The sequence below is a fragment of the Rutidosis leptorrhynchoides genome, chromosome 6 (genome assembly GCF_046630445.1).
Source record: "Rutidosis leptorrhynchoides isolate AG116_Rl617_1_P2 chromosome 6, CSIRO_AGI_Rlap_v1, whole genome shotgun sequence".
NCBI classification, from domain to species: Eukaryota; Viridiplantae; Streptophyta; class Magnoliopsida; order Asterales; family Asteraceae; genus Rutidosis; species Rutidosis leptorrhynchoides.
In genome coordinates this window covers 307,820,393-307,846,338 of record NC_092338.1, presented here as the reverse complement: position 1 = coordinate 307,846,338, position 25,946 = coordinate 307,820,393, and the positions used below count along the sequence as shown (strand labels likewise).

The window sequence follows — 25,946 nt, the reverse complement described above, 5'->3', positions numbered from 1 at the left end:
GGGAGAGGTCATGGGTGTGATCCTTAGGGATGACATGATTTTCTTTAAAACAATTGAACACTAATAATGTTGGTATATATTGACCCTATAGGAAAGTTTTACTGGATTCGTTCACGGATTTCTACCTAGGAACACTGCCCGAATGGATGTGTTCCCGGGTACCGTCGATCGGGTTCAGGTTTCCGCCCGAACGTGTGTGATACGTGCAAATGATGAGGGTCGTTGAAATAAAAGGAGATTAGACTCTCGGATGAGAGTAAGTTTCGCGGTTTAATGAATTTTCCACTTATTTGATGGGTTAGTAGATGAGTAAAGGGGGTTAGGGTGAGCTAAGGGGACAACGTAAGTGAATGAATGTATGTATCCTCGTTCAGAGAAGATAGAGAAATTCTCTAGTAGGATTTCAATATTGGGAAGGGAAAATCATCAATCGAACGTATCGAGACTTTAGGAAATATCGTGAAGGTAGACGAAAACACTTTTTTGTGAGACAGATAGAGTACTAAATAAAAACGTTCCCTTTTTAGCAAACAAACGTATTTCTTCCAAAGCGAGAAATATATCACTATTATTAACACCGCTTTTTCGGATTTATTTTGTAATAATTTTTTTATTACTGTCTACATTTGTATTATTTTATAAGGGTAATGATATATTTACCATTCAAATTACTTCATCAACCACATCTATACATTAGTTATTGAACAATACAATATATTAATGCACAGTTTACGATGGAAGAATTAATTTCAATCATGGATATATCAATTCTCATTTTATAAAAAGATTTTATTTATCATATTTATCCAATATATCTACGGTGTAATTTACAAATTTACAAAATATATAAATTGGAGTAACTAATTTACACACCCATCTGGGTCAACATGTATATAATCCGTTTACTGTACTCTATCTTTGTAACTAGAAAGGAGTTTGACCGCGCGTTGCGGCGGTGTTTTTTTTTTTTTTTTTTTTTAAATGTGTTTGGAGGTGCATATTATATAACTACTGTATTCTATTATAGGTCCTAAGTTACACAGTTAGCTTACATTACATTCAGTTTTCCTAACATTACATTAAGTTACTGGAGATCCTAATATTACATTAAGTTTTACATTCTGAAGATCCTAACGTTACATTAAGTTCGGCATTAACATAACAGGTTCAAGTTGTACATTAACATAACAGAGTCAGTCTTTCTGTTTTTTCGGTTCGGATTCTTCTGCGTATCGAAAAAGCGATCTTTTGAATGTTGGGTTTGGGGTTGGTGGAATTGGTGTTTTTGTTATGTTGGTTTCTTCGGTTTCTGACGGGGTGGTTGTTGGTGGGGTTTTCGTTAGCGGGTTTTGGTTAAAGTTTTCTATGGGTTCTGGAGGTATCACACGGTGTAAGATGAATTCTGGCATTCCATAGTCGCTGTCGCTGAATTTGAATTGCAAGGTGTGTTGTGTTCCTTGTAGTTGCCTTATCTCGGGTGGTATTTCTCGTTTGTCGTCGTGTCCCATTGTTGTTACCAGCGTTTTGCAGTCTGTTCCTACTAAGTCGTTTGCAGCATCGGAGAAGAAGGTGAATATTGCAGTTCCAGAATCGTCTGCGAAAGTTGCTTTGAAGCAGTAGCTGTCATATCAGAATATTTTTTTGTTATAGGTTTTTATTTTGGGTGTGTTTTTTGGTTTAATTCACGATACAGTTTTGATATTTACCTGGTAATGTATTCGCCCTTGGTGTCGTGTTTTCTGCAGTAAAGGTCTGGTAGGGTCCCCCTAAGTACTTTCCGACATGATGGGCATCCGTAATAGAACCAGTCTTTATTTGTCATGATATAGCCGATGGTTCCTTTGCAGGTATATAACCGTCCCTGTGATTATTGTGGTTAGTTTTGTGTGTTGTTTTATTTGTGAAAAGTTAGGTTTTTTGTGGTTGTACCTGTTGAGTGATAGGATCGTATTCCATAAGTTCTGCAAGGTTTGGCTGTCGTTCTTCATCATCTTCATTCCGTAATCTGTCTGCTATCAGTAGGGGTTTTTTTTCGATTTTTTCCCTGTAGCTGTTAAAAAGTAGTAGGTGAATATGCATTAGTGTTTTAGTTAATGAAAAAAAAAAAAAAAAAAACAAAGAAAAAAAAAAGGATTTTTGTTAGAAGAAAAAACAATTCAATTATTAGTAGGTGTTGTCAAAATGAAATTGAATAAATTGGTTATAGTTTGATGTAAGAAATATTACCCAGTTCTAAACTGTGTAAATCCATGACCCATTTCGTTAAAATAGTGTCAAAATGTGTCACGATAGACGGGGTCAAACTATGTCAAACTAAAAGTATTTTGCATAGTGAACATCATACTTTGCCAAGACAGTATCAACCTATGTCAAAGTGGGTCAAACCATCACCATTCTTCCTATGTTACCCGTATAAAACTATAACCTATTTATCTAAAATAGTTTCAAACATGGTATCTTGGTTAAGCTGTGTCAACCTGAAAGCATTTCAACCGGTATGAAACCATAACCCGAACTTCTAAATTGCCATCTTAACCAATGTCAAAATAAGTCAAAGCATAAGCAATTTTACCCATGTCAAAACTCTAAAAAGCTATGACTCATTTTATGAAAATAGTGCTCTCAAGTAAAAAAAAAAAAAAAAAAAAAAAAAAGGATGTGATGTTTTTATTTTGTAAAAAATATTATTATACTGAATTAGTAAAGAATAAAATAAAAATTATTAACTTACTAAATTGTTAATGTTATTGATATGGTAAAATACTAAATTTTTTTTTTTTTTTTTTTTTTTTTTTTTTTTTTTTTTTTTTTTTGATTTAGATGGTTAGAGTACTTACAGATGGATCGATTCATGGTATTCGGTGATGTCGGGATTGAAAAAGTAATGAGTTCCTGAAGTTCCTGATAGTTGCAGGTTTCCGTTATCTGAGAAAAAATTTTGTGTTAATGTTAATGATTTGTTGTGCATTGGTGTTTAGTTAGAGTTAGATTTACATGTGTTGTCTTTGACCCAACATGCTGTGACGGCGATGATAACTGGCGGTTGTAGCAACTTGTAAGCTTCCATGTTGAAATTTCTTGCCATTTCATTCCAAATTGTTACCTGTATTGGAGTTTCACTGTACGAAAATAGGGGATTAACTTATATGAGAATACCTACTTGTATATACTGTGAAATTTAGTGGTTGTTGTTTGGTTCACTTACTTGAGATTCATAACGTCTATTATCCTACGATGTAAGATTTCTTTCCGTGATCCTCTTGCTGTCAGCTCTTCTACGGTTCCAACTCGTTGAATGCATCCTATATAGTCTGCAATTATTTAGAGATAGCTTTTTAATGTTTTATATTGGTTAGTGGTTCGGCAATGTACCGTATAGAGAGTTTCTGAAACTTTACCTGTAATAGTTGAGAGTTGTAGACGACTGTGGTGTGTGAATTCGAAATGGTCTTGTGGAAATCCTTCGGCAGGTATATTGTCTGTAATTAGTTGTTCACCGATTGAGATGCATGTAGGGTTTGATATTGCTTTGTCGAATTGATTCACGGGTTCGCATATGAAGTTTGATAGTCGGTATGCGGAGTTAAGTTGTAAAAGGTTTGTGAAGTGACGTTTTTGGCTGAAATCTGCAATCGCTTGTATGGCGTTCCCCTGCATTATTAATTTAACATGACAGAATTGTTTAGTGACGAAAAGGAAAAACCTCGATGTAAGCGATGATAAAAAAAAAAACCTCGAGAACACTAATGATCAAATATCTATAACCAAATATATATGTTTATGTTGGTAACTCTAATTATTTACCATCTTCCTAACTACCTATTTCACTCTGATTCAGCATAACATTCTGAGCATAAATCAAGCAAAGGTGAATCACTAAAAATATGAAATTAAATACACTATTGGCATATTGGCAGAGGCGTTAACGTTTACACATATAAATTATTTTACTTTTGACAAAAAATCCATTTGACCCGTTACCCAACCTGCCTAAGGTTATATCAGTACATTACAACTACTAACTAATTTCTGAAAGCACGATTTATAATATATCCACACACCAATATTTGAAAGCTAACACTTTTGCCTTATTAATGTGACTCCAGTTCAATTTTCAGCTATTTTTAGTTACCTGTTTGACATATCATAGAGTCAGAACACAGACCAACTTGATTAATACTGTATTTAGGGTCAAGGTTGGTACTAAACACATAAGCGATATAAGATGTTACCTTGGCCACTTTTCGAATAAGGAATGTAAATTTATAAATAAATAGTTATTTTTCGAATATGCTTACGTATATGTCTATTAGAAGAATGCAGAAACCGATTGGTTTTGTGTTTCTTGCTCTTTTCATCACCCAGTGTCTATAAGCTTTGACTTCAATTATTTTTTGTCGATCACCTGGGCGTAGGGAGGATATTGGTACCAGTTCAAACTGTTGCTCCATCCTGCAAGAATTTTTATGAATTAGGCATTTATGTTATGAAAAAATATATTTATATAAATATAAACAAATATAAATCATTAAGAATTATGTATAAACACATTAGTAAATATAAAGTGCAAACAATGATTTCTGAATAAATTAAAAAGGTTTAAATTTTTTTAGGTAATAATTTTTGACCTGATGGTTTAGAACATTTTTCAAAAAGTCTTTGTAGACTATGTTTTTTGTGACGTTAGCATTTCTCTTTTCGTCTTTTTTTATGAGAAGTTTTAAACCGTGGGGAGTGGTTGCTCTCGACAAAGCTACATATAATTGACCGTGACTAAAAACAGGTTTAGGAAGGTAGATCCCAATCTTATTCAATGATTGGCCTTGGCTTTTGTTGATTGTCATTGCGTAAGAGATTTTGACTGGGTGCTGGACTCTTTTAAAAATATAAGGTAGTATGTTGTCTTTGTGAAATATGTTTATTCTTGGAAGGTGCACTTTCTGCCCGACTTTGGTTCCGGTGATGATTTCTGCTTCTATATGTCTTGCTAATAACTGTGTAACTATCATGCGTGTTCCATTACAGAGCCCGCCAGATATGTTTAAATTCCGCAGCAATATTACTGGAACCCCGACTTTGAGTGTCAGCAGATGCGGTGGGAGGCCTGGAAAATTTTGTGAGTTCAGATATTCGGCTGGATATAGCAATTCTGCTTGTCCTCCATCATTGTTATACGGGATAGCACTATCGTAACTTGTGTATGTTTTTTCTTCTTTTTCGATTCTCTTCATAATTATATCGTTAATGATATCAGCGGTTTCGTTTTTTGGACACACGATGGCTTTTTGTTGTAACTCTTTTGCATCTGGTTGACGTAAAAGTTCGTCACTGTATATAAACGATATCAGATTTGATAAACCATCTTCATCATCATTTATACAGTACTTATCTGGGATATTCACCCATGATGTGTTTTGAGGGTCGTTGTCATCTGGTTCGCCTACATTCCCATCTCCAATTTGCAATAACCATGTTGCAAATAACTTAATGTTTTCTTTCTCTGTTTGTGACAGGTTTGGTTGTAGTAGGCGCATGTTTTCCTTTAACGTTATTATACGAAAATGCTTCCATAAATGAGAATTGATTATCGAAGCATTTAGAATTTCTAATTTACCGCATCTCTTTTTAACTGGTAATGTTTGTCGAAAATCCCCTCCTAAGACGAAACTAACACCTCCAAAAGGAATATCTGGGGAGTCGAAGATATCCCTTAACGATCTATCTAGCGTCTCCAAGCACTTACGATCATTCATAGGAACTTCGTCCCAAATGATAAGTTCTGTCTTCGTTAAAAGTAACGATATCTGGGTTTTCTTCTTAATATTACAAACGCTTTCATCTGTTAAATCGAGCGGTATTCTGAATCTTGAGTGTGCTGTCTGACCGGACGGTAATAGTAATGATGCGATACCAGAAGAGGCCACAGCTAAGACGATTTTCCCTTCAGCTCTTAGAGAGGTCGTAAGTGCTTTCCAAAGAAATGTTTTCCCTGTACCTCCGTGACCATATACAAATATCAATACTTGTTTTCGATTCATGTTGGCATTGATGACGATATCGTAAACCTTTTTCTGTTTTTGGTTTAGTTTGCCTAACAATATCGATCTCTCAATTGTTAATGCTTCGCGATCGTAGTTTCTTTCTTCCATTATGAGTCTGTTTTGTAAATCTTCTACCAAATGTTGTGGAATCATTGGTAGGCCAAAATCAGACACATTTTTGGAATGCTGATTGAGTAAAACTTGGAGTTCGTATAACACGTATCCTTGCATCTCTTCTGAATTTATAGTTATTCTTGATACGCGTAACGATGCTGCTACTCGGATTGGAATATCGTCTGACATCAATTTCCAGGTTTGTGTCCAAAGTTTTAATGGATCGGCAACGTCACAGTACATAAGGATGTGACAGAATAGCGTACGTAGTTCTCTTGATGTTGCTGTTGCGCTTGCTTCCTCGATTGCTGTTAACCATTCTCTATCGTCACCCAAAAGGCCCATTGCCAAACAGGCTTCACGATATGTACAATAGAGTCGACCCTTAATTGTCATCAAATCTTTAAATGAAGTGCTACCCTTCTGATGACATAGCAACATTCTTAAAAAAAACACTTCACCAAATGCAGGGTGCATGTAGGACAGTCGACCAATTGAGGGTTTGTTGAGATTGAATCTTCGTTTCCATCTTTTTTCATTATCGACCCATACGTATTCTAAAGGAAAATCTAGATATGTTAAATGCCTTCCGTCGGTTGAATTTTTGTTGTAATCGAGCCACTCAGTGAGAGTCGTTTTCTTGCTACCAGGATTTTGAATAACAGATCGAATTGGTTGTTGTGCACGAATTGTAACTAACTGCATATTTTCCAAATGAACCGAGAGGATTTGAACTGCAGGTTCTCTGTAGTGTATCGGAAAATTATATATTCTCCAGGCCGCCTCGTGAGGACAAATGAAGCGAGCATCAACAAAATTTTGAATTTCATCAACATTAGAAGAGCGTGAAGTATTAGCGGACGATGTAGACCCAAGAGGCCTAGGGATATGTGCTGCAATTCGGTCGGTTCCTTTGGATATATACTTGAACAGATACTTTATAAGCATTGTCCAACCGCACCATTCAACATTGATGTGTGCATGAAACCTTAGGCACAGGGTACGGTTGTACGGCACAACGTATCCGTTATCTAGTCTGCATATCCCTGTACAGAGAAAAAAAAGTCTTGTAAACCATTGCTAATACTTGTATATATTTGCATTATTAGAGGTTTAATAAATTAGTAACTATGTAGAATAAATTCTTTTCTGATATCATACCTTTATCTACTGAAATGCCTGTATTACGTCGTCGGTAGTGCACAAATCCTTCTTTATCAAAATATGTTGTTTCGTTATACATTTTCGGGAATTTTTTCAAGCACACATTGTCTTTGTTGAAAACGCCAGACGGACTAATTTCTACATCTTGCATGCAGGGAGCATTTTTATTGACCAATCCACATGGCCCATGAATCATCATTTCAGACACCACCTTGAAACCTTTAGGGTCTTTCATTGGCTCTGGTAACTCTGCAGATATGTACCGATCAACATCGCGTGGTTCGAATGAGTTTGATAAAGAATGGGTCCATAACAGTGTGTGGCAATGAGGTAAACCTCTCTTTTGGAATTCAATTGTATATAATACTGCACCACAAAGTAAGCACAAATAAAAGAAAGATAATATTAAAAATGTGCCAAAAAAGTGAATATTTTCTTTAAAGATCCTGAAATAGTAGTTCAGGAAAATAAAATTATTAATTATCAACAACTACTATAATCCACTAATTACACTATATACTGACCAAACCAGTTCACATTTATATAATTATAATAAACAAAATAGTTAAGTATTTCAATAAATTAGTTGAATTGTTGTAAAAAAATAATTGAAAAGAAATAGGTTAATATTTTACCTGCTTTCCACGGGCCTAACAGCTCTTCTTCCTTCAAGACAAATACGAATTGCCTCACTTTCATGTGAAATACTCTTGAGATAATATCAGCACGATCATTAGCAGTTAGGTATGAATACTTTGATAGATATCTTTTAATCTCTGGCCACTTCGTGTTACATGTAAATGTTACAAAAAATCTGGGATTTCCATAAACACGACAAAAAATCTGGGATTTCCTAGGGCCTCCTGTAAATGATGCTGGTAGAATAGTTCTAGATCCAACTTCATGCCCATAATGATCACCTCTATCTAATGCATCGTATAATCCAGATAAGTATTCATTGCGAATATCTTGCTGTTTGCGCCTTACATAATCTAATCTATCCAACTCTATGCTACAATATACTGTTACTATATATTGCTGAAACAATCTACCACATCTTGAAAGCAGCCCAAATTGATTGTACCTATCATGTAGTTGGTAACTGTAATATGCGTTCATAGTTAACTTTTTCTTCTTGTTACTTCTAGAACCACTTACACTTCTTAATGTCAAACCTGGATGATAACCAGGCTGACCATAAACAAAAAGAAGGGGAAATTGAAGAGACATATACGATGGATGTAATTTGTTAACGCGTTGAGGTGTACCACCTTTACACTCGATAATCAAATCATAATCTGTTCTAGTATCATCATTGAAACCATAGACAATAGCACCTAATGCGTTAGAAGTTGGAACTTCATATTGTCTTGAACCTACTACACTAAACAATCGAACTTTCAAATCCGGCACATCTAATTCATCAATCTTATCCCTAGCGGTTCTAAAAAGTTTCACTAATTCGTTCTTAGAATTCAACACATCAATCAAGCTGATAACCATATCAGGATTAATAGGACCAGAATCGTTACCATTGAAAAACCGCATCCTATTTTTTGCCTCGTTAGCTGTATCATATATATACAACTGAAGAAACCTAGGAGGATTACTTTCTTCTGGACATAAAGATCCAATCCAATGATATACCTGTCCAGAAATTTTAAACACATATGGTCCCCTACCATTATTAATACGATCATCTATTTGAGCACCGTAGGAGGCCATGCTAAACATTTGATTATACGCCCTTATGTTCTCCATAAAGTGTCTGTCGCCTAATAAGTCTATAATCTGTTGTGGAGGAGTTTCTTCTCGAGGTAAAGAAACACGCCCGCCTTGGCAACAACGACTATAATTTAAAGAAGATGCTGAAACCCTAAGCCGTTCTTCATACCAAAATATTGCACCGCAGTAGGAACAAACACAGTTACAATCACCAATGTCTTCATAATCATTGGTAACATCTAGCATTTAATCAACACAAAATTGGAATACATTTTAGTGAATATTGAAACAAAATTATATTTAACAAACTTGTAAGAAAATTAGCAATAACTAACAAACTTTATAATCAAAAACAAACTATAATTAACAAACTTATAAAGAAGTCAGTTATAGAAAACATACCTTGTAACAATCTGAAAGGCTGATGAGAAGATTGAACCGATAAAGGGAAAAGAGATTGACCTAAAGAAATAAACGTAAACATAACAGCCATTATAATCATGCTCTAAGATATGGTCATACCTTTATATATAAGTAATTGCGAAAACAAAACATAAAATTGTACACACCTAAGTAGGCCGAAACTCCACCGCACGATGAGCCAGCACCATCACAGATACCAAAAGCAGCAGAATTCGAAGAGTTGATAGGTTCATTGACAACCATGTTTTGATTAATCGACCGTTTTCTGTTTTCGACAGACCTAGACTGTGTATCACCACTGTAACCACCAGAGACAGATGGAACAGCGTGCTCCACAGACACTTTATTTCTTTTTTTAGGCGGCATTTTATACCCTTTATTGTACCCATTCCCAAGTGAAACAAATGCAGGAAAAGAAATCGACAGCACCCGCAAATAATATGAACAAAGAAACAAATTACCAAAACATAATAAGCAGAAATAGCATTAACAGATAATTCTAACAAAATAACTCGTAATACACTCATCTGAACAGGCAATATTCTAAACTCAAACAATACCCAATTAAATAAGACAATGCAAAACACAAAACCACATTACCAATAATTATAATTCGATGTAGCAGAGAAAAACGATGCAAAAAAAGATACAGACCAATTATACTGAAAATACACTAACCTAATTATGCCCAGATAGAAGAGAAATCACAGTCACAGGACATCAATTATAAACTTGACGAAAAAAAAGAGAAATTAAGCAAAATAAATAAAGAAACATACCTGTAAACACAAGTAATCAATTATCAGAAGAAAAAAAGAGAAAGAAATCGCAAGGATGATGAAGAAGGCGAAGAACTGGAGCGATGAATAAAATCAGGGAAAAGAAAATCTAAAATAAAAATAAAAACCGATAAAAAAAGGTTAAAGCAAAAAGTGGAAACACGTTAGCACAAAAGGGAAAGACACGTGTTTATTAAGAACACGTGACAGATCACACAAAACAAAAAAAAAAAAAAAAAAAAAAAGATATAGAGGGGAGTCGATCTCTGGTGGCCTGGCGGGGGTGACAACCCCGAAACCATGAACGCTAAGTAAGCAGACTCACCCTATTAGAAAACATGTTTAATATATACCGTATAAAACGACAGTAACTGAAGAAGAGTACGACGGGAAATTAGGTGGCTGTTAGTATATAGTGAAATCGCTCGTTGGTCTGCTTATCTGTCTTTCCCCAATTTTATCGATCATCTGAAAAACATATAAAAACACTAGAAACCACCCACTACCCACTCAAAAACTAACGACACAATACAATACAATACAATACAGGTAATCCTTCAAATCCGCTTACTTTTTTCATTTATTATTTTCAATTACTTTTTCATTTAATTCTTTAATTAGATTTGAAAGTAACCCTCTTTTTCAATTCTGTTCTACATATTGTCTTTGATTATCAGATCGTCTTCAATATTGAATCTTACTAATTATCTTTAATTGGGTTTCCATTGTTTCCATTTCTCTAATTGGGTTTCGTTTATTCTTTGATTTTTTATTATTATTTTGATCAAATTAATCGCTGGTGGCAACATCACTCATTTTCTTGATTCTGATTGTGTGTGTATATATATATATATATATATATATATATATATATATAGTGGTAGTATGAATGTGGAAGTAACTATTCGGGGGAAGGGGGAGCAAAAACTTTTTTTTTTTCATTTTTTGAAAAAACTTTGTTCACGAACATTATAGATGAGATGAAAATATGAACATTTAGTAGAGACACTTTGTGATAAATTTTTTTATTTTGGCGGGAAAACGCTCGAAGAAGTAATATATAATAATTATCGTGTTTTTCGAGCGTATTTTGAGGTTTTAGCTATTGGGGTTTAGATATTAGGGTTTAGATATTAGGGTTTAGATATTAGGGTTTAGAAATTTAGGGTTTAGGGTTTAGATTTAGGGTTTAGATTTAGGATTTAGATTGAGTTTTTAACACGAACGCTTTAGAGTTTAGAGTTTAGGGCTTAGGGTTTAGGGTTTAGGGTTTGGTGTTTTGGGTTTATGGAATAAACCCAAAACACCAAACCCTAAACCCTAAACCCTAAACTCTAAATCGGGCTAAATTTTACTTCACAAAACATGAAAAAAAAATGTTCATATTCTTCACGAACAATATTATCTTGAATGTTATTTTTGTCGATCGTTTTCCCGCCTAAATAATAACATTCATCACGAAGTGTCTCTTCTAAATGTTCATATTTTCGTGTGATCTTGATGCCGGGAAAAAAAAATTTCAAAAAAAATGAAATTTTTTTTGATTCCCCCGCTTCCCCCCGATTGGTTACTTCCCCATTGATCCTGCCCCTCTATATATATATATATATATATATATATATATATATATATATATATATATATATATATATATATATATATATATATATATATACACACACACAATCAGAATCAAGAAAATTATAATGGAATCCCGTCCTCGTATTCGTGGTTTAGTGGTAAGAATTTATATGAATCGTTTCAATTTTGGTATGTGTGATTGAGATCTTTGATATAAAGTTCATATACCTATAATATATATCAATATATGGGGATGGTGATGATGAAATCTTATAACATTTGTTGTTAAGCCCTAACTCTCTAAATGATTTATTTCAATTTGAGTAATTTTTTAGTGCAAAATGTTAGTATCAATCAATAGTTTTTGTCTTGTATTATCGAATTTATGATTGCAATTGGACCTAGGTAGAATTCAATATATGTTGTAATTAAATATATATTGTTTTCTTGTGTTTGGGTAAGGCAGTAAGACACTTCTTTTGTTTTTGAACGACGAATTTGCATCAGCGGATCATTTATTTCAACGACCCTCATCATTTGCACCCACACACGCTAGAAGGAAACTCCTACCCGGGTTGCTTGGCAACTAATCGCGGGACCTGGGTTGCTTGGCAACTAATCGCAGGAAATTGGAGAGAAAACCTTCCGCCCCCAGGAATTGAACCCGGGTTGCTTGGCAACTAATCGCGGGCCCTTCCACACTGAGGCTTGATACCGTTGAAGCAAACGTTTGTTGGTAGTAAGGCACTTCTATGTATGTTTATGTTATTATATTTTGGATATATAAACTATAAAAATGGTTAGTTTAACACTAGGTGCAACATAAGTAGGTGGAGTGAGGCTACTTAATATGCATTTAAGTTTTTCTTATTTTGTTAAAACTTAAGTCATGATTAATAATTTGGAGTTTTATAATATGGTTTATATATTCTGTAGGGACACGTGCCACCTGGATACTTTAGACGTTTGGGAAAACCGAGGGCTCAAGACGATTTAATTTTGAGGAAACGAGATAGGATGCGGAGATGGTTATGTTGTACTTGTCAAGTTGAAGAATCTTACCCCTCAAACGAAAATGGGTTCACGAAAAGCCATAGTGATCATGGTGATGGTAAAGTTATCGGTAGACGCTAGAAACTTTAGATTTTTATTTTCATATTGAAGATCTCAGATAGCATTGAACGGTTATGCTATAACTATAAAGTAACATGGCGAATTTTGAATGTGATTATCTAATTATCAAGGGGTCAATTTGAAGTTTGATAGATACTAATCGTAAAAACGGTGATTGTTGTAGGGTAGAGTAAAATGACTTATAAGCCCTTGTAGTAACTGTTACTTTATTAAATAATTTGGACATTGCCAAACACTTACCACCATAATAAAAGATCTTTAAAATGTATTAGTTGTCATTTTATAGAGGTCCAACAGGGGGCTTAAGATTATTCTAGGTGTGAATTTTCAAAAATATGTTCAGTTCATGTTGTTTTAATATGTTTGGTTTCTTTGGGCTTAATCTTATTTGACACTAGTTGTTATAACCATATACTATATACTATTCCTAATACTTTTATCTACATGTAACGTAGGGCCACAAAAGGATAAAGCACCGCCACCTGTCAAATTTGATGCTCAAAAAGCAGTGCCAACAATCGAAGTGCCCGCACTTTCACTTGATGAACTGAAAGAAAAAACTGAAAATTTTTGCTCAAAGGCATTGATCGGTGAAGGTTCATATGGAAGAGTTTATTTTGCAAACTTGAATAATGGAAAAAGTGTCGCTGTGAAAAAGCTCGATGTTTCTACTGAGGCTGAATCAAACAATGAGTTTTTGACTCAGGTAAATCAATGTTTTTGTAAGTTAAGAAATAAGTAACAGATAATTTTTGCTTATGATCAAATGGTTCGATGTTGCCACCTTTTTACACTTATGAAATAACATCGTTTTTCTTATTTTAGGTTTCAATGGTGTCAACACTGAAACACGACAATCTTGTTGAGTTGTGCGGTTACTGTGTTGATGGAAGTACCCGTGTTCTGGCGTATGAATTTGCAACAATGGGATCTCTACATGACATATTGCACGGTATGAAAACCCTGTTTATAATTTGATTTTTTGTTACCTTAAGTATCTAAATCTATATATATAGGCAGGAAGGGTGTGCAAGGAGCACAACCGGGGCCCGTGCTTGATTGGATGCAACGAGTAAGGATCGCCGTTGACGCAGCGAAAGGACTAGATTATTTGCACGAGAAGGTGCAACCATCGATAATTCACAGAGATATTAGGTCTAGCAACGTGTTATTATTTGAAGATTTAAGAGCCAAGATTGCAGACTTTAACCTCTCGAATCAAGCACCAGACATGGCTGCTCGCTTGCATTCGACTCGTGTTTTGGGAACTTTTGGCTATCATGCACCAGAGTAATGCTTCTAAACCCATTTTGCATACATACATACAATGGCATACAAACTCTTATATAACATAGTATTCAAAATAACATCCAGGTATACTTTTAGTTAAATACTACCAACTAAAGAGGTATTTTGGTAAATTAAAGTTCCATATAGTAAATGTTATTTTGTTAAATGACTAAAACAAAAGCTAATGTAGTAATGTTCCCTACATTAATTCACTTAGGGAGGAAAATATGATGGAAAAAGTGACATGCAACAATAAGTTCATGTCTTTCGTTTATTTGATCTCCAATTATATAGTGATTCTTTAATTGTAAGTTTTCTTTATCCATAGGCTTAGAGAAAAGTATTTCCATAATAATGCTAGCATAATACGTGTAATTTTCTCAATTGTTACGTACTCATGTATGCTTTTTTATTAAGGAACTTTCTAGTCAGCTAAATGATTTGAATTCAACATTTATGTAGGTATGCAATGACTGGACAGCTGACACAAAAAAGTGACGTGTATAGTTTCGGGGTTGTTTTGCTAGAACTTTTAACGGGCCGGAAACCTGTCGATCACACTATGCCACGTGGACAACAGAGTCTTGTCACTTGGGTTAGTCTCTCCTTTACTTATTTGTTTCGGCTGTTTGCCATTTTCAATATGTGGGTCCTGGATTCCATTTGTTTTTTGAGCATTTACTAAAGGTTTCATATTGTGGGTTCTCATTCGGTTGAGATATGTGAAGACAGGACCTGCAAAATTGGGATGGAGATTTCACAAATGATTTTAACGAAATTTGGATTGGGTTATGTTTTATCCATGACAGGTTATTATATGATTAAAGTTAAATTGATTTTACTAAAAAGGAAATGGATTGTTAAGTCATATATGAAATGTGCAAAAATGCATGAAGCCTTCCAAATTATAAGAAAAAGGAACTATTTGGATTATTAAATAAAACAATATATTTGTATAAATCATATTCAACATGTTGCTTTTATAAAGTACAAAAGGAAAATAACTGTGTTGTTGATGTATGAGTCTGTTACCCAACCCGTTAATTTTGCCAATAATGTATGAGATTATAGCTTAACCATTTTATGTTTACTTCTACGTATAGGCTACTCCAAGGCTGAGTGAAGACAAAGTTAAACAGTGTGTTGACCCGAGGCTCAAGGGCGAGTATCCTCCGAAAGCTGTTGCTAAGGTTTATATCTTTCGGGAAAACCATAATACGATTCAAATTCAAATAATGATTATAACAATAACAATTAGTTTAACAATATTAATAACTAGATCATTAACAAAAATCAGTAAATAACTAACCTACAACAATTTGTAATGTAGTTGGCGGCTGTGGCAGCTTTATGTGTGCAGTATGAGTCTGAGTTCAGGCCTAATATGAGCATCGTTGTGAAGGCTCTTCAACCGCTGTTGAGGGCTCCTACACCAGCAGCAGCTCCAGAAGTGTAATTTAATTATTTAATAAACAATTTAAAAAAACGAGTTTTTGCGACAGTTGGTTGGTTGCATCTGCAGATATATTTATGGTGATTTTGGTTTAAGAAGGCATATATAGTGTTATTATTTCTGCATTTAATTTTTTGTTTTGAGAATATAGATGTGCACATGGGTTCGGATTGACATGTTACATATATCTGTGGGTTGTCAAGATTTGTTCAAATAATTGAAACATGGTTTTTATGTTTGATCTTAATTTAATACTGATAGTTGTGGGCACATTTTATTTATTTGTTTTAATTTTTTATTGGAATTAATTTGGTGTGTATATATTCTACTTGTGGTTGTGTTTTGACCTCATTCGTTTGCTGCTAAGCACAATGACTAGTTTTGAAGTTTTTGAATAAATCGACCCTTTTAAAAATAGGTGTAAGTTAATTTTGTTAAAAGTAAACTATATTCTAAAATTAGATTAATTAAATAAATGATTTTAATAAGTCGTTCATGTTTTTTATGTAGCAAGGGTTAAGTAGTTATTTTAATCAAAGTTTTTGTAGAAAGAAACAATATTAATTAATCATCTCAATTCAAAGCTAAGATTAAAAGTTTATTAATCATCTAACTAGTGAAATTTAGCGACCTAATTTTTTTTTTTAATAACAATTACGCAACAATAATTTTCTTTATTATATATAAATATAAAATATACTAGTGAAATGACCGGTGAAATCACGGGTTTGTTTAAATGAAACGGTTTGACGATGTGTTTTATGTATTAGGGCATAAAGACGTATCACATTAAGATTGAATAAATGAGTAAATATGATGAGTTTATATGTTTAAAATGAGCTCATATGATATAATCATATTTAAGAGGGTAAATATGTTATTATTAAAGTTAAGAAGGGTATATATGATAAAACCCTAAATAAATAATAAAATATTTAATTAATATTAATGACATCATCAAGATGGCTTAGATTTTTTTCTTTTTATTTTTGATTTTTTGTTAACAAAGGAAATAGTCCGATAATGACATCATCATTTTAGGATTTTAATAGAAACTATAGATGATATAGATAGATAGATTGAATATAGATCGAAGATTTAAATAAGATATAGATATAGATTAGATTGTTGTATTTAGATTTTAAAATAGTTTTCTATGCATTTAACATATTCATAAAATGATAAAAATTTGGCCTCTAATAAAAGAGTGAAATTCTCCAGAGGTTCAGTTTCGAATCCCTCATAGTGCAAAATAAATTTCTTTGTGGCCACGTAAGTTTACCAACAATGACTCCGAGTTATTCGTAAAGCGGGTGGTGACCCTGAGATTATTCAGTTCGCAAAACAAATCAAAAACCCAGATATCTAAAAACATTTTTTAGGAAAAATAGGAAGAAATATCAGTTCAATTTATATATTTATTTTAAGAAAATAGTGTTTCTAAACATAGCCTTAAAGATAGTATAACAACCCGGAAACTTCCGACAAAATTTTAACCTAACTTTTATGTAATTCCAACGATTCACGAACAAATATTCGTAAATGATAATGGCATTAGTATTAAATTGTTATATTAATATTATTGTTAAGTGAATTATTAGTATTACTATCATTAATATAATATCATTATTATTAGTATTATTATTATTATCAATATTATTATCACTATTGTAATTATAATTAATAAAATTCTAATAATTAATAAAATTCTAATAATTATTTTTTATTATTATTGTTATTATTATTATTAATATAATAATTATTATTATTAAATAAAAAAAAAGAGAGATACAGACATATACCTAAATTAGGTATTACCACTAATAGCTTTTATTATTTTTATTATTACGTGATCTGTTATTTTTATTTTTATCTGCTTTATTTTTTTATATTAATCTGATTGATCAGCTTTTTTTATTTTTTAATCCCACGATCCAGTTTTTTTATTTATTTATTTTTCCTCCCTAATTTGAATTCTGTCGAGTTCTATCACTATAAATCAATCAATACCAGTTGCTAAGTAAAATCATTCACCTTTACACTCTCAAATATCAAATTACAACTGCCTGTGATTGTTTATATCTGTTAAATTATTTTTTTTCTTCTTACAGCTCGATAACTTCTGTTCTTTCTCATATTTCCAAAAGCTCGAAATCTAAATCCATTTCAAAATCTATAAATGTGGTTTTGTTAGGAATCCTCTAATGAAACTTTCTGCAAAATCTCAAATTCCAATTCATCGTATCGAGTTGTAATTTTAGAGTCAAAGTTATTTTTTAAAAAGTCAACCTAGTGTTCATAGAGAAATTCGATTTCTGTTTGAGGTTTCTGGTTAAATTGATGATTTGAAAAGTTTCTAATAAGGATTTAACACCTTTTTCGTGTTATAATCATTGGCTAAAACGTTATAAAAATCAAAACCAAATTTTGTGTTCTTCTTCCTTTTTACGCGAACAGCAGACCAGTTTCTTTATTTATTTAATTTTTTTTTTATTTTCTATTAGTACAAATAGCTATAAACAATTATTTATATGATTATGAACAATTTAAAGATGTTGGATTCGTTATTGGATTCGTTCTGTGACCGATTGAAATTGGAGGTGAAGAAGATGATTACGGTTTTAAATATATTAGGAGTTAGAATGATATTATTTCAGAAAAAGAAAATTGGTGAAATGGTTAAGGTTGTTTGTGGGCTAGGGTGAGGTCGCGGGTTCGAGTCCCATTCATGACATATTTTTTTTGGAAAGCTTTGAGATAGTTTTCTTATTATTTTTCCTATTATTATTATTATTATTATTATTATTATTATTATTATTATTATTATTATTATTATTATTATTATTATTATTATTATTATTATTATTATTATTATTATTATTATTATTATTATTATTATTATTATTATTATTATTATTATTATTATTACAAGTATCATAATCATTATTATTATTATTATTATCATTATAAGTATTATTATTTATATTATAATGAGTATTATTATGTAATTACTAAAATCATTACCATAACTAACATTAACAATAAAATTAATATTTTTACAATTATTATTATTAATATCATTATTTTTATCACTAACACAATTATTAACATTATTATCACTATTATTAAGAATTATCATTATCATTTTTATTATTAGTATTATCATTATTAATAAAGTATAATTATTATTATTAGTATTGTTATTATTAAAATTATTATCGTTGTTATCTTTTTTACCAAAATTAACATTTTTTCTATCATCAAAACTATATGATTATTATTATTATTATTTTTAAAACCTTATTATGATTATTATCATTTTTACTACTAGTATTATTATTGTTATTACAAAATAATACAACTCTTTATTCATTATCATTATTAATATCATTTTATCAAATAAATACTTATATATAGAATATATATATAAAAATATATATATATATAGAAATATATAACAACTAATATATATATATATATAAACTTATTCGATTACGAGTATATGTGTTAATATATATACTTGATATAGGTTCGTGAATCCGAGGTCAACTGTGTACTTGTTCAGTGCCATCATATGCATATTTACTACAAACTATCGTATCGTATCGTGAGTTTTCATATATCCCTTTTTATCTATATTTTTGGGCTGAGAATACATGAACTATTTTTATAAATGATAGACACAAGTACAAACTTATTATGCGACCAACATGAGTATTTTTATTGTGTTCATTTGAAACATGCAAATCCCTGCTTTGTAATATCATTAGTTGCTAGATGAACTAAAGTGGCAAACGGAATTATTATAGATAGCGCTATTGGGAGTAATGAAACGACCCGTCAAAGTACACTTGACGACCATCATTATCTTGGTCCCACAGCTTGATCATAACTCTATATGAATTTGATAAATAACCTTGCATTCTTTATTTAAAAATGATTTCCTATGAAGGAAACCTACCAAAATGTGTAAGTTTAGAAAAACCATACATTATTACTTAACCAAAAGTTGACCAAAACAATTCAACAACATCCACTATTAAATGTATCAAAATGGAATGCAAGTTAATGTTTAACAAAAGCTGCCATCATAAATATGCAAACTCTCTAAGCACAGCGGAAGCAATCAATCATGAACCTGAGAATAAAACATGCGAGTAACTGTCAACAAAAATGTTGAGTGAATTATAGGTTTAATATTGCAAACAATATTTAATTTAAACCATAAAAATTTATGTTTGAAAACATAAAAACTCCTTTTTGGACCACAAAATTATATGCTAGAAATCATATAAAAACATTATTCTATTTTCCGTGAGCCACCTGGTAACCACTTAACCTGTTATTTACCCTTGTCAAACACAATACATAATATACACCGAACAAGTGTATCTTCAACTAAATACGAAGTACTAAACATTTCGATTATAAATTGCTAGCACGACTAGCTCGAAATGGGGTTGTCAAACCCGATAGATCTATCCATAGGATTCGCGTTCACCAGTAGAAACCAGTGATTACAATTACCAGATTAGGGAATATTTTTGTTTGACTCACAATGAATAATTTAAATCAACTTCCACTTGTGTCCAATACGTAAAAATAAAATGCATGTATTCTCATCCCAAAAGATTTAAAATAGAAAAATGGGACTATAACTCACCTTAAAGCAAATGAAGTAACCACACAAAAATGCGAACAACAAACGAAGTAAAGTGATCAGGGATGATCACAACGCCGACCTATAAATAAAGCAGGTCGATATAAATAACTAACTTAGGTCAAGTCTTAGTATGATAGCTATTGTACATATTGCAAGTAGACATAGAACAACACTCAACATGCATCGGTTTGATCGGAACAGCGTACGGACACACACTTTCTATTTTTAGAAAGTTTCTATTTTTAGCAGGTTTCCATTTTTGGAAAGTTTCTATTTTAGGAAAGTTTCTATTTTTGAAAAGTTTCCAAATTTAGAAAGTTGCTATTTTTGGAAAGTTTATAAGTTAGGAAAGTTTCCTTAATTAGAAAGTCAACAAAAGTCAACTAAAAGTCAAAGTCAAATGAAAGTCAACTCAAAAGTCAACCTTGGTCAAACATAGTCAACATAAATTTTTAAAGTATAGGTTATATTAATAATATAAGTTATAATGTTATTTAAAGTCATATATGTATAATTATGTCATAACATAAGTTTAATTAAATTAAAATGAATTATTAAAGTTAACATAAGTTTAAATGATATAAGTAATATAACATAAGTATTTAATTAAGTAATTAAATATCAATCATAATATAAGTATTATTAATTAATAATAAATTTTAAATCATATCATAAGTATTATTAATTAATAATGAATTATTAATCATATCATAAGTTTCTAATTAAAATTATTAAATCATAAGTATTTAATAAATAAATTATAATTAAATAATAACTAAGTCTTATAATAATTAAATAATTAATTAATCCTTATTATAAGTCTTATTATAATAATCTCATAATATAAGTTTAATACTTACGATAAGTATTTTTCATTAATAATAAAAGTATTATTAATCATAAGTTTAATTAAATGTTTAATTAAATCATAATTAATTAATAAATGATATAATAAATATATATATCATAAGTCTTAAATTAAATAATTACTTTTTATATTATAAGTAATTTATTAATAATGAAATTCATTATTTATATCATAAGTCTTATTTAATAACCATGAATTTTAATTAAAAGTTCATCGGGTCATAACTTGAGCCCCAGGAATCAGTTTTCGGCGAGTCTTATATATATCTTCGTCTAACCAACCCACCCTGAAATGTCCCGTTCATATTGATTATAAATGTTCCATATTAATTGATTTCGTCGCGAGATTTTGACCTCTATATGAGACATTTTTCAAAGACTGCATTCATTTTTAAAACAACCATAACCTTTATTTTATCGATAAAGGTTTAAAAAAACATTACGTAGATTATCAAATAATGATAATCTAAAATATACCGTTTACACACGACCATTACATAATGGTTTACAATATGAATATATTACATCAAAAATAAGTTTCTTGAATGCAGTTTTACATAATATCATACAAGCATGGACTCCAAATCTTGTCCTTATTTTAGTATGCAACAGCGGAAGCTCTTAATAATCACCTGAGAATAAACATGCTTAAAACGTCAACAAAAATGTTGGTGAGTTATAGGTTTAACCTATATATTATCAAATCATAATAATAGACCACAAGATTTCATATTTCAATACATCCCATACACAGAGCTAAAAATCATTCATATGGTGAACACCTGGTAACCGACATTAACAAGATGCATATAAGAATATCCCCATCATTTCGGGACATCCATCAGACATGATATAAAAACTTGAAGTACTAAAGCATCCGCTACAACGGATGGGGTTTGTTGGGCCCAATAGATCTATCTTTAGGATTCGCGTCAATTAGGCGTGCACTAATTCTCAAAATTAGTGATGTTCCCTAATTCTTAGGCTACCAAGCAAAAGGGGCATATTCGGCTTCGATCATTCAACCATAGAAAGTAGTTTCATGTACTTGTGTCTATTTTGTAAAACATTTATAAAGCTGCATGTATTCTCATCCCAAAAATATTAGATTTTAAAAGTGGGACTATAACTCACTTTCACAGATTTTTACTTCGTCGGGAAGTAAGACTTGGCCACTGGTCGATTCACGAACCTATAACAAATATGTACATATATATTAAAGTATATTCAAAATATATTTACAACATTTTTAATACGTTTTAATGTTTTAAGTTTATTAAGTCAGTTGTCCTCGTTAGTAACCTACAACTAGTTGTCCATAGTTAGATGTACAGAAATAAATTGATATATATTATTTTGACCCAATCCACGACCCAGTGTATACACATCTCAGGCTAGATCACAACTCAAAGTATATATATTTTTGGAATTAACCTCAACCCTGTATAGCTAACTCCAACATTACTGCATATAGAGTGTCTATGGTTGTTCCAAATAATATATATAGATGGGTCGATATGATATGTCAAAACATTTGCATACGTGTCTATGGTATCCCAAGATTACATAATATATTAGAATATATGTATTATACAATATAAGTTAGCTAGGATATGATTAATATAGATTTGTTACCAATTTTCACGTAGCTACAACAAGTAAAAATATCCAATCTTGTTTTACCCATAACTTCTTCGTTTTAAATCCGTTTTGAGTGAATCCAATTGCTATGGTTTCATATTGAACTTAAGTTTATGAATATATACATAAAAATTATAAGTTTATAGTCGGAAATACAGGTTACAAGTCATTTTTCTAAAGGTAGTCATTTCAGTCGAAAGAACGACGTCTAGATGACCATTTTGGAAAACATACTTCCACTTTGAGTTTAATCATGATTTTTGGATATAGTTTCATGTTCATAAGGAAAATCATTTTCCCAGAAGAACAACTTTTAAATCAAATTTTATCATAGTTTTTAATTAACTAACCCAAAACAGCCCGCTGTGTTACTACGACGGCGTATATCCAGTTTTACGGTATTTTTCGTGTTTTCATGTTTTAAATCATTAAGTTAGCATATCATATAGATATTGAACATGTGTCTAGTTGATTTTAAAAGTCAAGTTAGAAGAATTAACTTTTGTTTGCGAACAAGTTTAGAATTAACTAAACTATGTTCTAGTGATTTCAAGTTTAAACCTTCGAATAAGGTAGTTATATATATATATATGAATCGAATGATGTTATGAACATCATTACTACCTCAGGTTTTGTGGATAAACCTACTAGAAATGAGAAAAATAGATCTAGCTTCAAAGGATCCTTGGATGGCTTGAAAGTTCTTGAAGCAGAATCATGACACGAAAACAAGTTCAAGTAAGATTTCCACTCGAAATAAGATTGTTATAATTATAGAAATTGAATCAAAGTTTGAATATGAGTATTACCTTGTATTAGAAAGATATCTTACTATAAATAAGAAAGATTTCTTGAGGTTGGATGATCACTTTACAAGATTGGAAGTAAGCTAGCAAACTTGGAAGTATTCTTGATTTTATGAAACTAGAACTTATAGAATTTATGAAGAACACTTAGAACTTGAGAGAGATCAATTTTATGAAGAAAATTGAAGAATGAAAGTGTTTGTAGGTGTTTTTGGTCGTTGGTATATGGATTAGATATAAAGGATGTGTAATTTTGTTTACATGTAAATAAGTCATGAATGATTACTAATATTTTTGTAATTTTATGAGATATTTCATTCTAGTTGTCAAATTATGGTTCCCACATGTGTTAGGTAACTCACATGGGCTGCTAAGAGCTGATCATTGGAGTGTATATACCAATAGTACATACATCTAAAAGCTGTGTATTGTACGAGTACGAATACGGGTGCATACGAGTAGAATTGTTGATGAAACTGAACGAGGATGTAATTGTAAGCATTTTTGTTAAGTAGAAGTATTTTGATAAGTGTCTTGAAGTCTTTAAAAAGTGTATGAATACATATTAAAATACTACATGTATATACATTTTAACTGAGTCGTTAAGTCATCGTTAGTCGTTACATGTAAATGTTGTTTTGAAACCTTTAGGTTAACGATCTTGTTAAATGTTGTTAACCCATTGTTTATTATATCTAAAGAGATGTTAAATTATTACATTATCATGATATTATGATATATTAATATATCTTAGTATGATATATATACAGTTAAATGTTGTTACAACGATAATCGTTACATATATGTCTCGTTTCGAAATCATTAAGTTAGTAGTCTTGTTTTTACATATGTAGTTAATTGTTAATACACTTAATGACATGTTTACTTATCATTTATCATGATTAAACATAGTGTATCAATATCTTAATATGATTCATATGTATTTAGTAAGACGTTGTTATAACTATAATTGTTATATATATCGTTTCGAGTTTCTTAATTCAATAAACTCAATTTTATGTATATAACTCATTGTTAAAATACCTAATGAGATACTTACTTATCATAATATCATGTTAACTATATATATAGTCATATATATGTCATCATATAGTTTTTACAAGTTTTAACGTTCGTGAATCACCGGTCAACTTGGGTGGTCAATTGTCTATATAAAACCTATTTAAATTAATCAAGTATTAACAAGTTTGATTGCTTAACATGTTGGAAACACTTAATCATGTAAATAAAAATTTCATTTAATATATATAAACATGGAAAAGTTCGGGTCACTACAGTACCTACCCGTTGAATAAATTTCGTCCCGAAATTTTAAGCAGTTGGAGGTGTTAACGTATCTTCTGGAAATAAGTGCGGGTATTTCTTCTTCATCTGATCTTCTCATTCCTAGGTGAACTCGGGTCCTCTACGAGCATTCTATCGAACTTTAACAATTGGTATCTTGTTTTGCTTAAGTCTTTTAACCTCACGATCCATTATTTCGACGGGTTTTTTGACGAATTGAAGTTTTTCGTTGATTTAGATTTCATCTAACAGAATAGTGAGATATTCTTTAGCAAAACATTTCTTCAAATTTGAGACGTGGAAAGTGTTATGTACAGCCACGAGTTGTTGTGGTAATTCAAGTCGGTAAGCTACTGGTTCGACACGATCAATAATCTTGAATGGTCCTATATACCTTGGATTTAATTTCCCTCGTTTACCAAATCGAACAACGCATTTCCAAGGTACAACCTTAAGCATGACCATCTCTCCAATTTCAAATTCTATATCTTTTCTTTTAATGTCGGCGTAGCTCTTTTGTCGACTTTGGGAGGTTTTCAATCGTTGTTGAATTTGGATGATCTTCTCGGTAGTTTTTTGTATTATCTCCGGACCCGTAATCTGTCTATCCCCCACTTCACTCCAACAAATCGGAGACATGCACTTTCTGCCATAAAGTGCTTCAAACGGTGCCATCTCAATGCTTGAATGGTAGCTGTTGTTGTAGGAAAATTCTGCTAACGGTAGATGTCGATCCCAACTATTTTCGAAATCAATAACACAAGCTCGTAGCATGTCTTCAAGCATTTGTATTGTCCTTTCGCTCTGCCCATCAGTTTGTGGATGATAGGCAGTACTCATGTCTAGACGAGTTCCTAATGCTTGCTGTAATGTCTGCCAGAATCTTGAAATAAATCTGCCATCCCTATCAGAGATAATACAGATTGGTATTCCATGTCTGGAGACGACTTTCTTCAAATA

General features: G+C 31.5%; 2 protein-coding genes across 2 annotated transcripts; one reads left to right on the top strand and one right to left on the bottom strand.

Annotated features, from left to right (window-relative positions):
• Nucleotides 1-1,193: 1,193 nt before the first annotated feature.
• On the bottom strand, nucleotides 1,194-9,833 carry LOC139854629 (uncharacterized). Its single transcript, XM_071843925.1, has 12 exons — nucleotides 9,614-9,833; nucleotides 9,447-9,506; nucleotides 7,955-9,283; nucleotides 7,317-7,685; nucleotides 4,629-7,201; nucleotides 3,399-3,651; nucleotides 3,206-3,311; nucleotides 2,995-3,119; nucleotides 2,838-2,925; nucleotides 1,930-2,050; nucleotides 1,707-1,861; nucleotides 1,194-1,620 (listed from the first exon to the last, which is right to left on the bottom strand). The coding sequence occupies exons 1-12, from the start codon at nucleotides 9,831-9,833 to the stop codon at nucleotides 1,194-1,196; spliced, it is 5,826 nt and encodes a 1,941-aa protein (XP_071700026.1).
• Nucleotides 9,834-10,665: 832 nt separating this feature from the next.
• Nucleotides 10,666-15,976, top strand: LOC139855744 (PTI1-like tyrosine-protein kinase 3). The gene is made up of 8 exons (XM_071844995.1): nucleotides 10,666-10,795; nucleotides 12,764-12,938; nucleotides 13,417-13,667; nucleotides 13,787-13,913; nucleotides 13,978-14,251; nucleotides 14,714-14,846; nucleotides 15,355-15,441; nucleotides 15,582-15,976. The coding sequence occupies exons 2-8, from the start codon at nucleotides 12,845-12,847 to the stop codon at nucleotides 15,705-15,707; spliced, it is 1,092 nt and encodes a 363-aa protein (XP_071701096.1). The 5' UTR covers nucleotides 10,666-10,795; nucleotides 12,764-12,844; the 3' UTR covers nucleotides 15,708-15,976.
• Nucleotides 15,977-25,946: the final 9,970 nt, after the last annotated feature.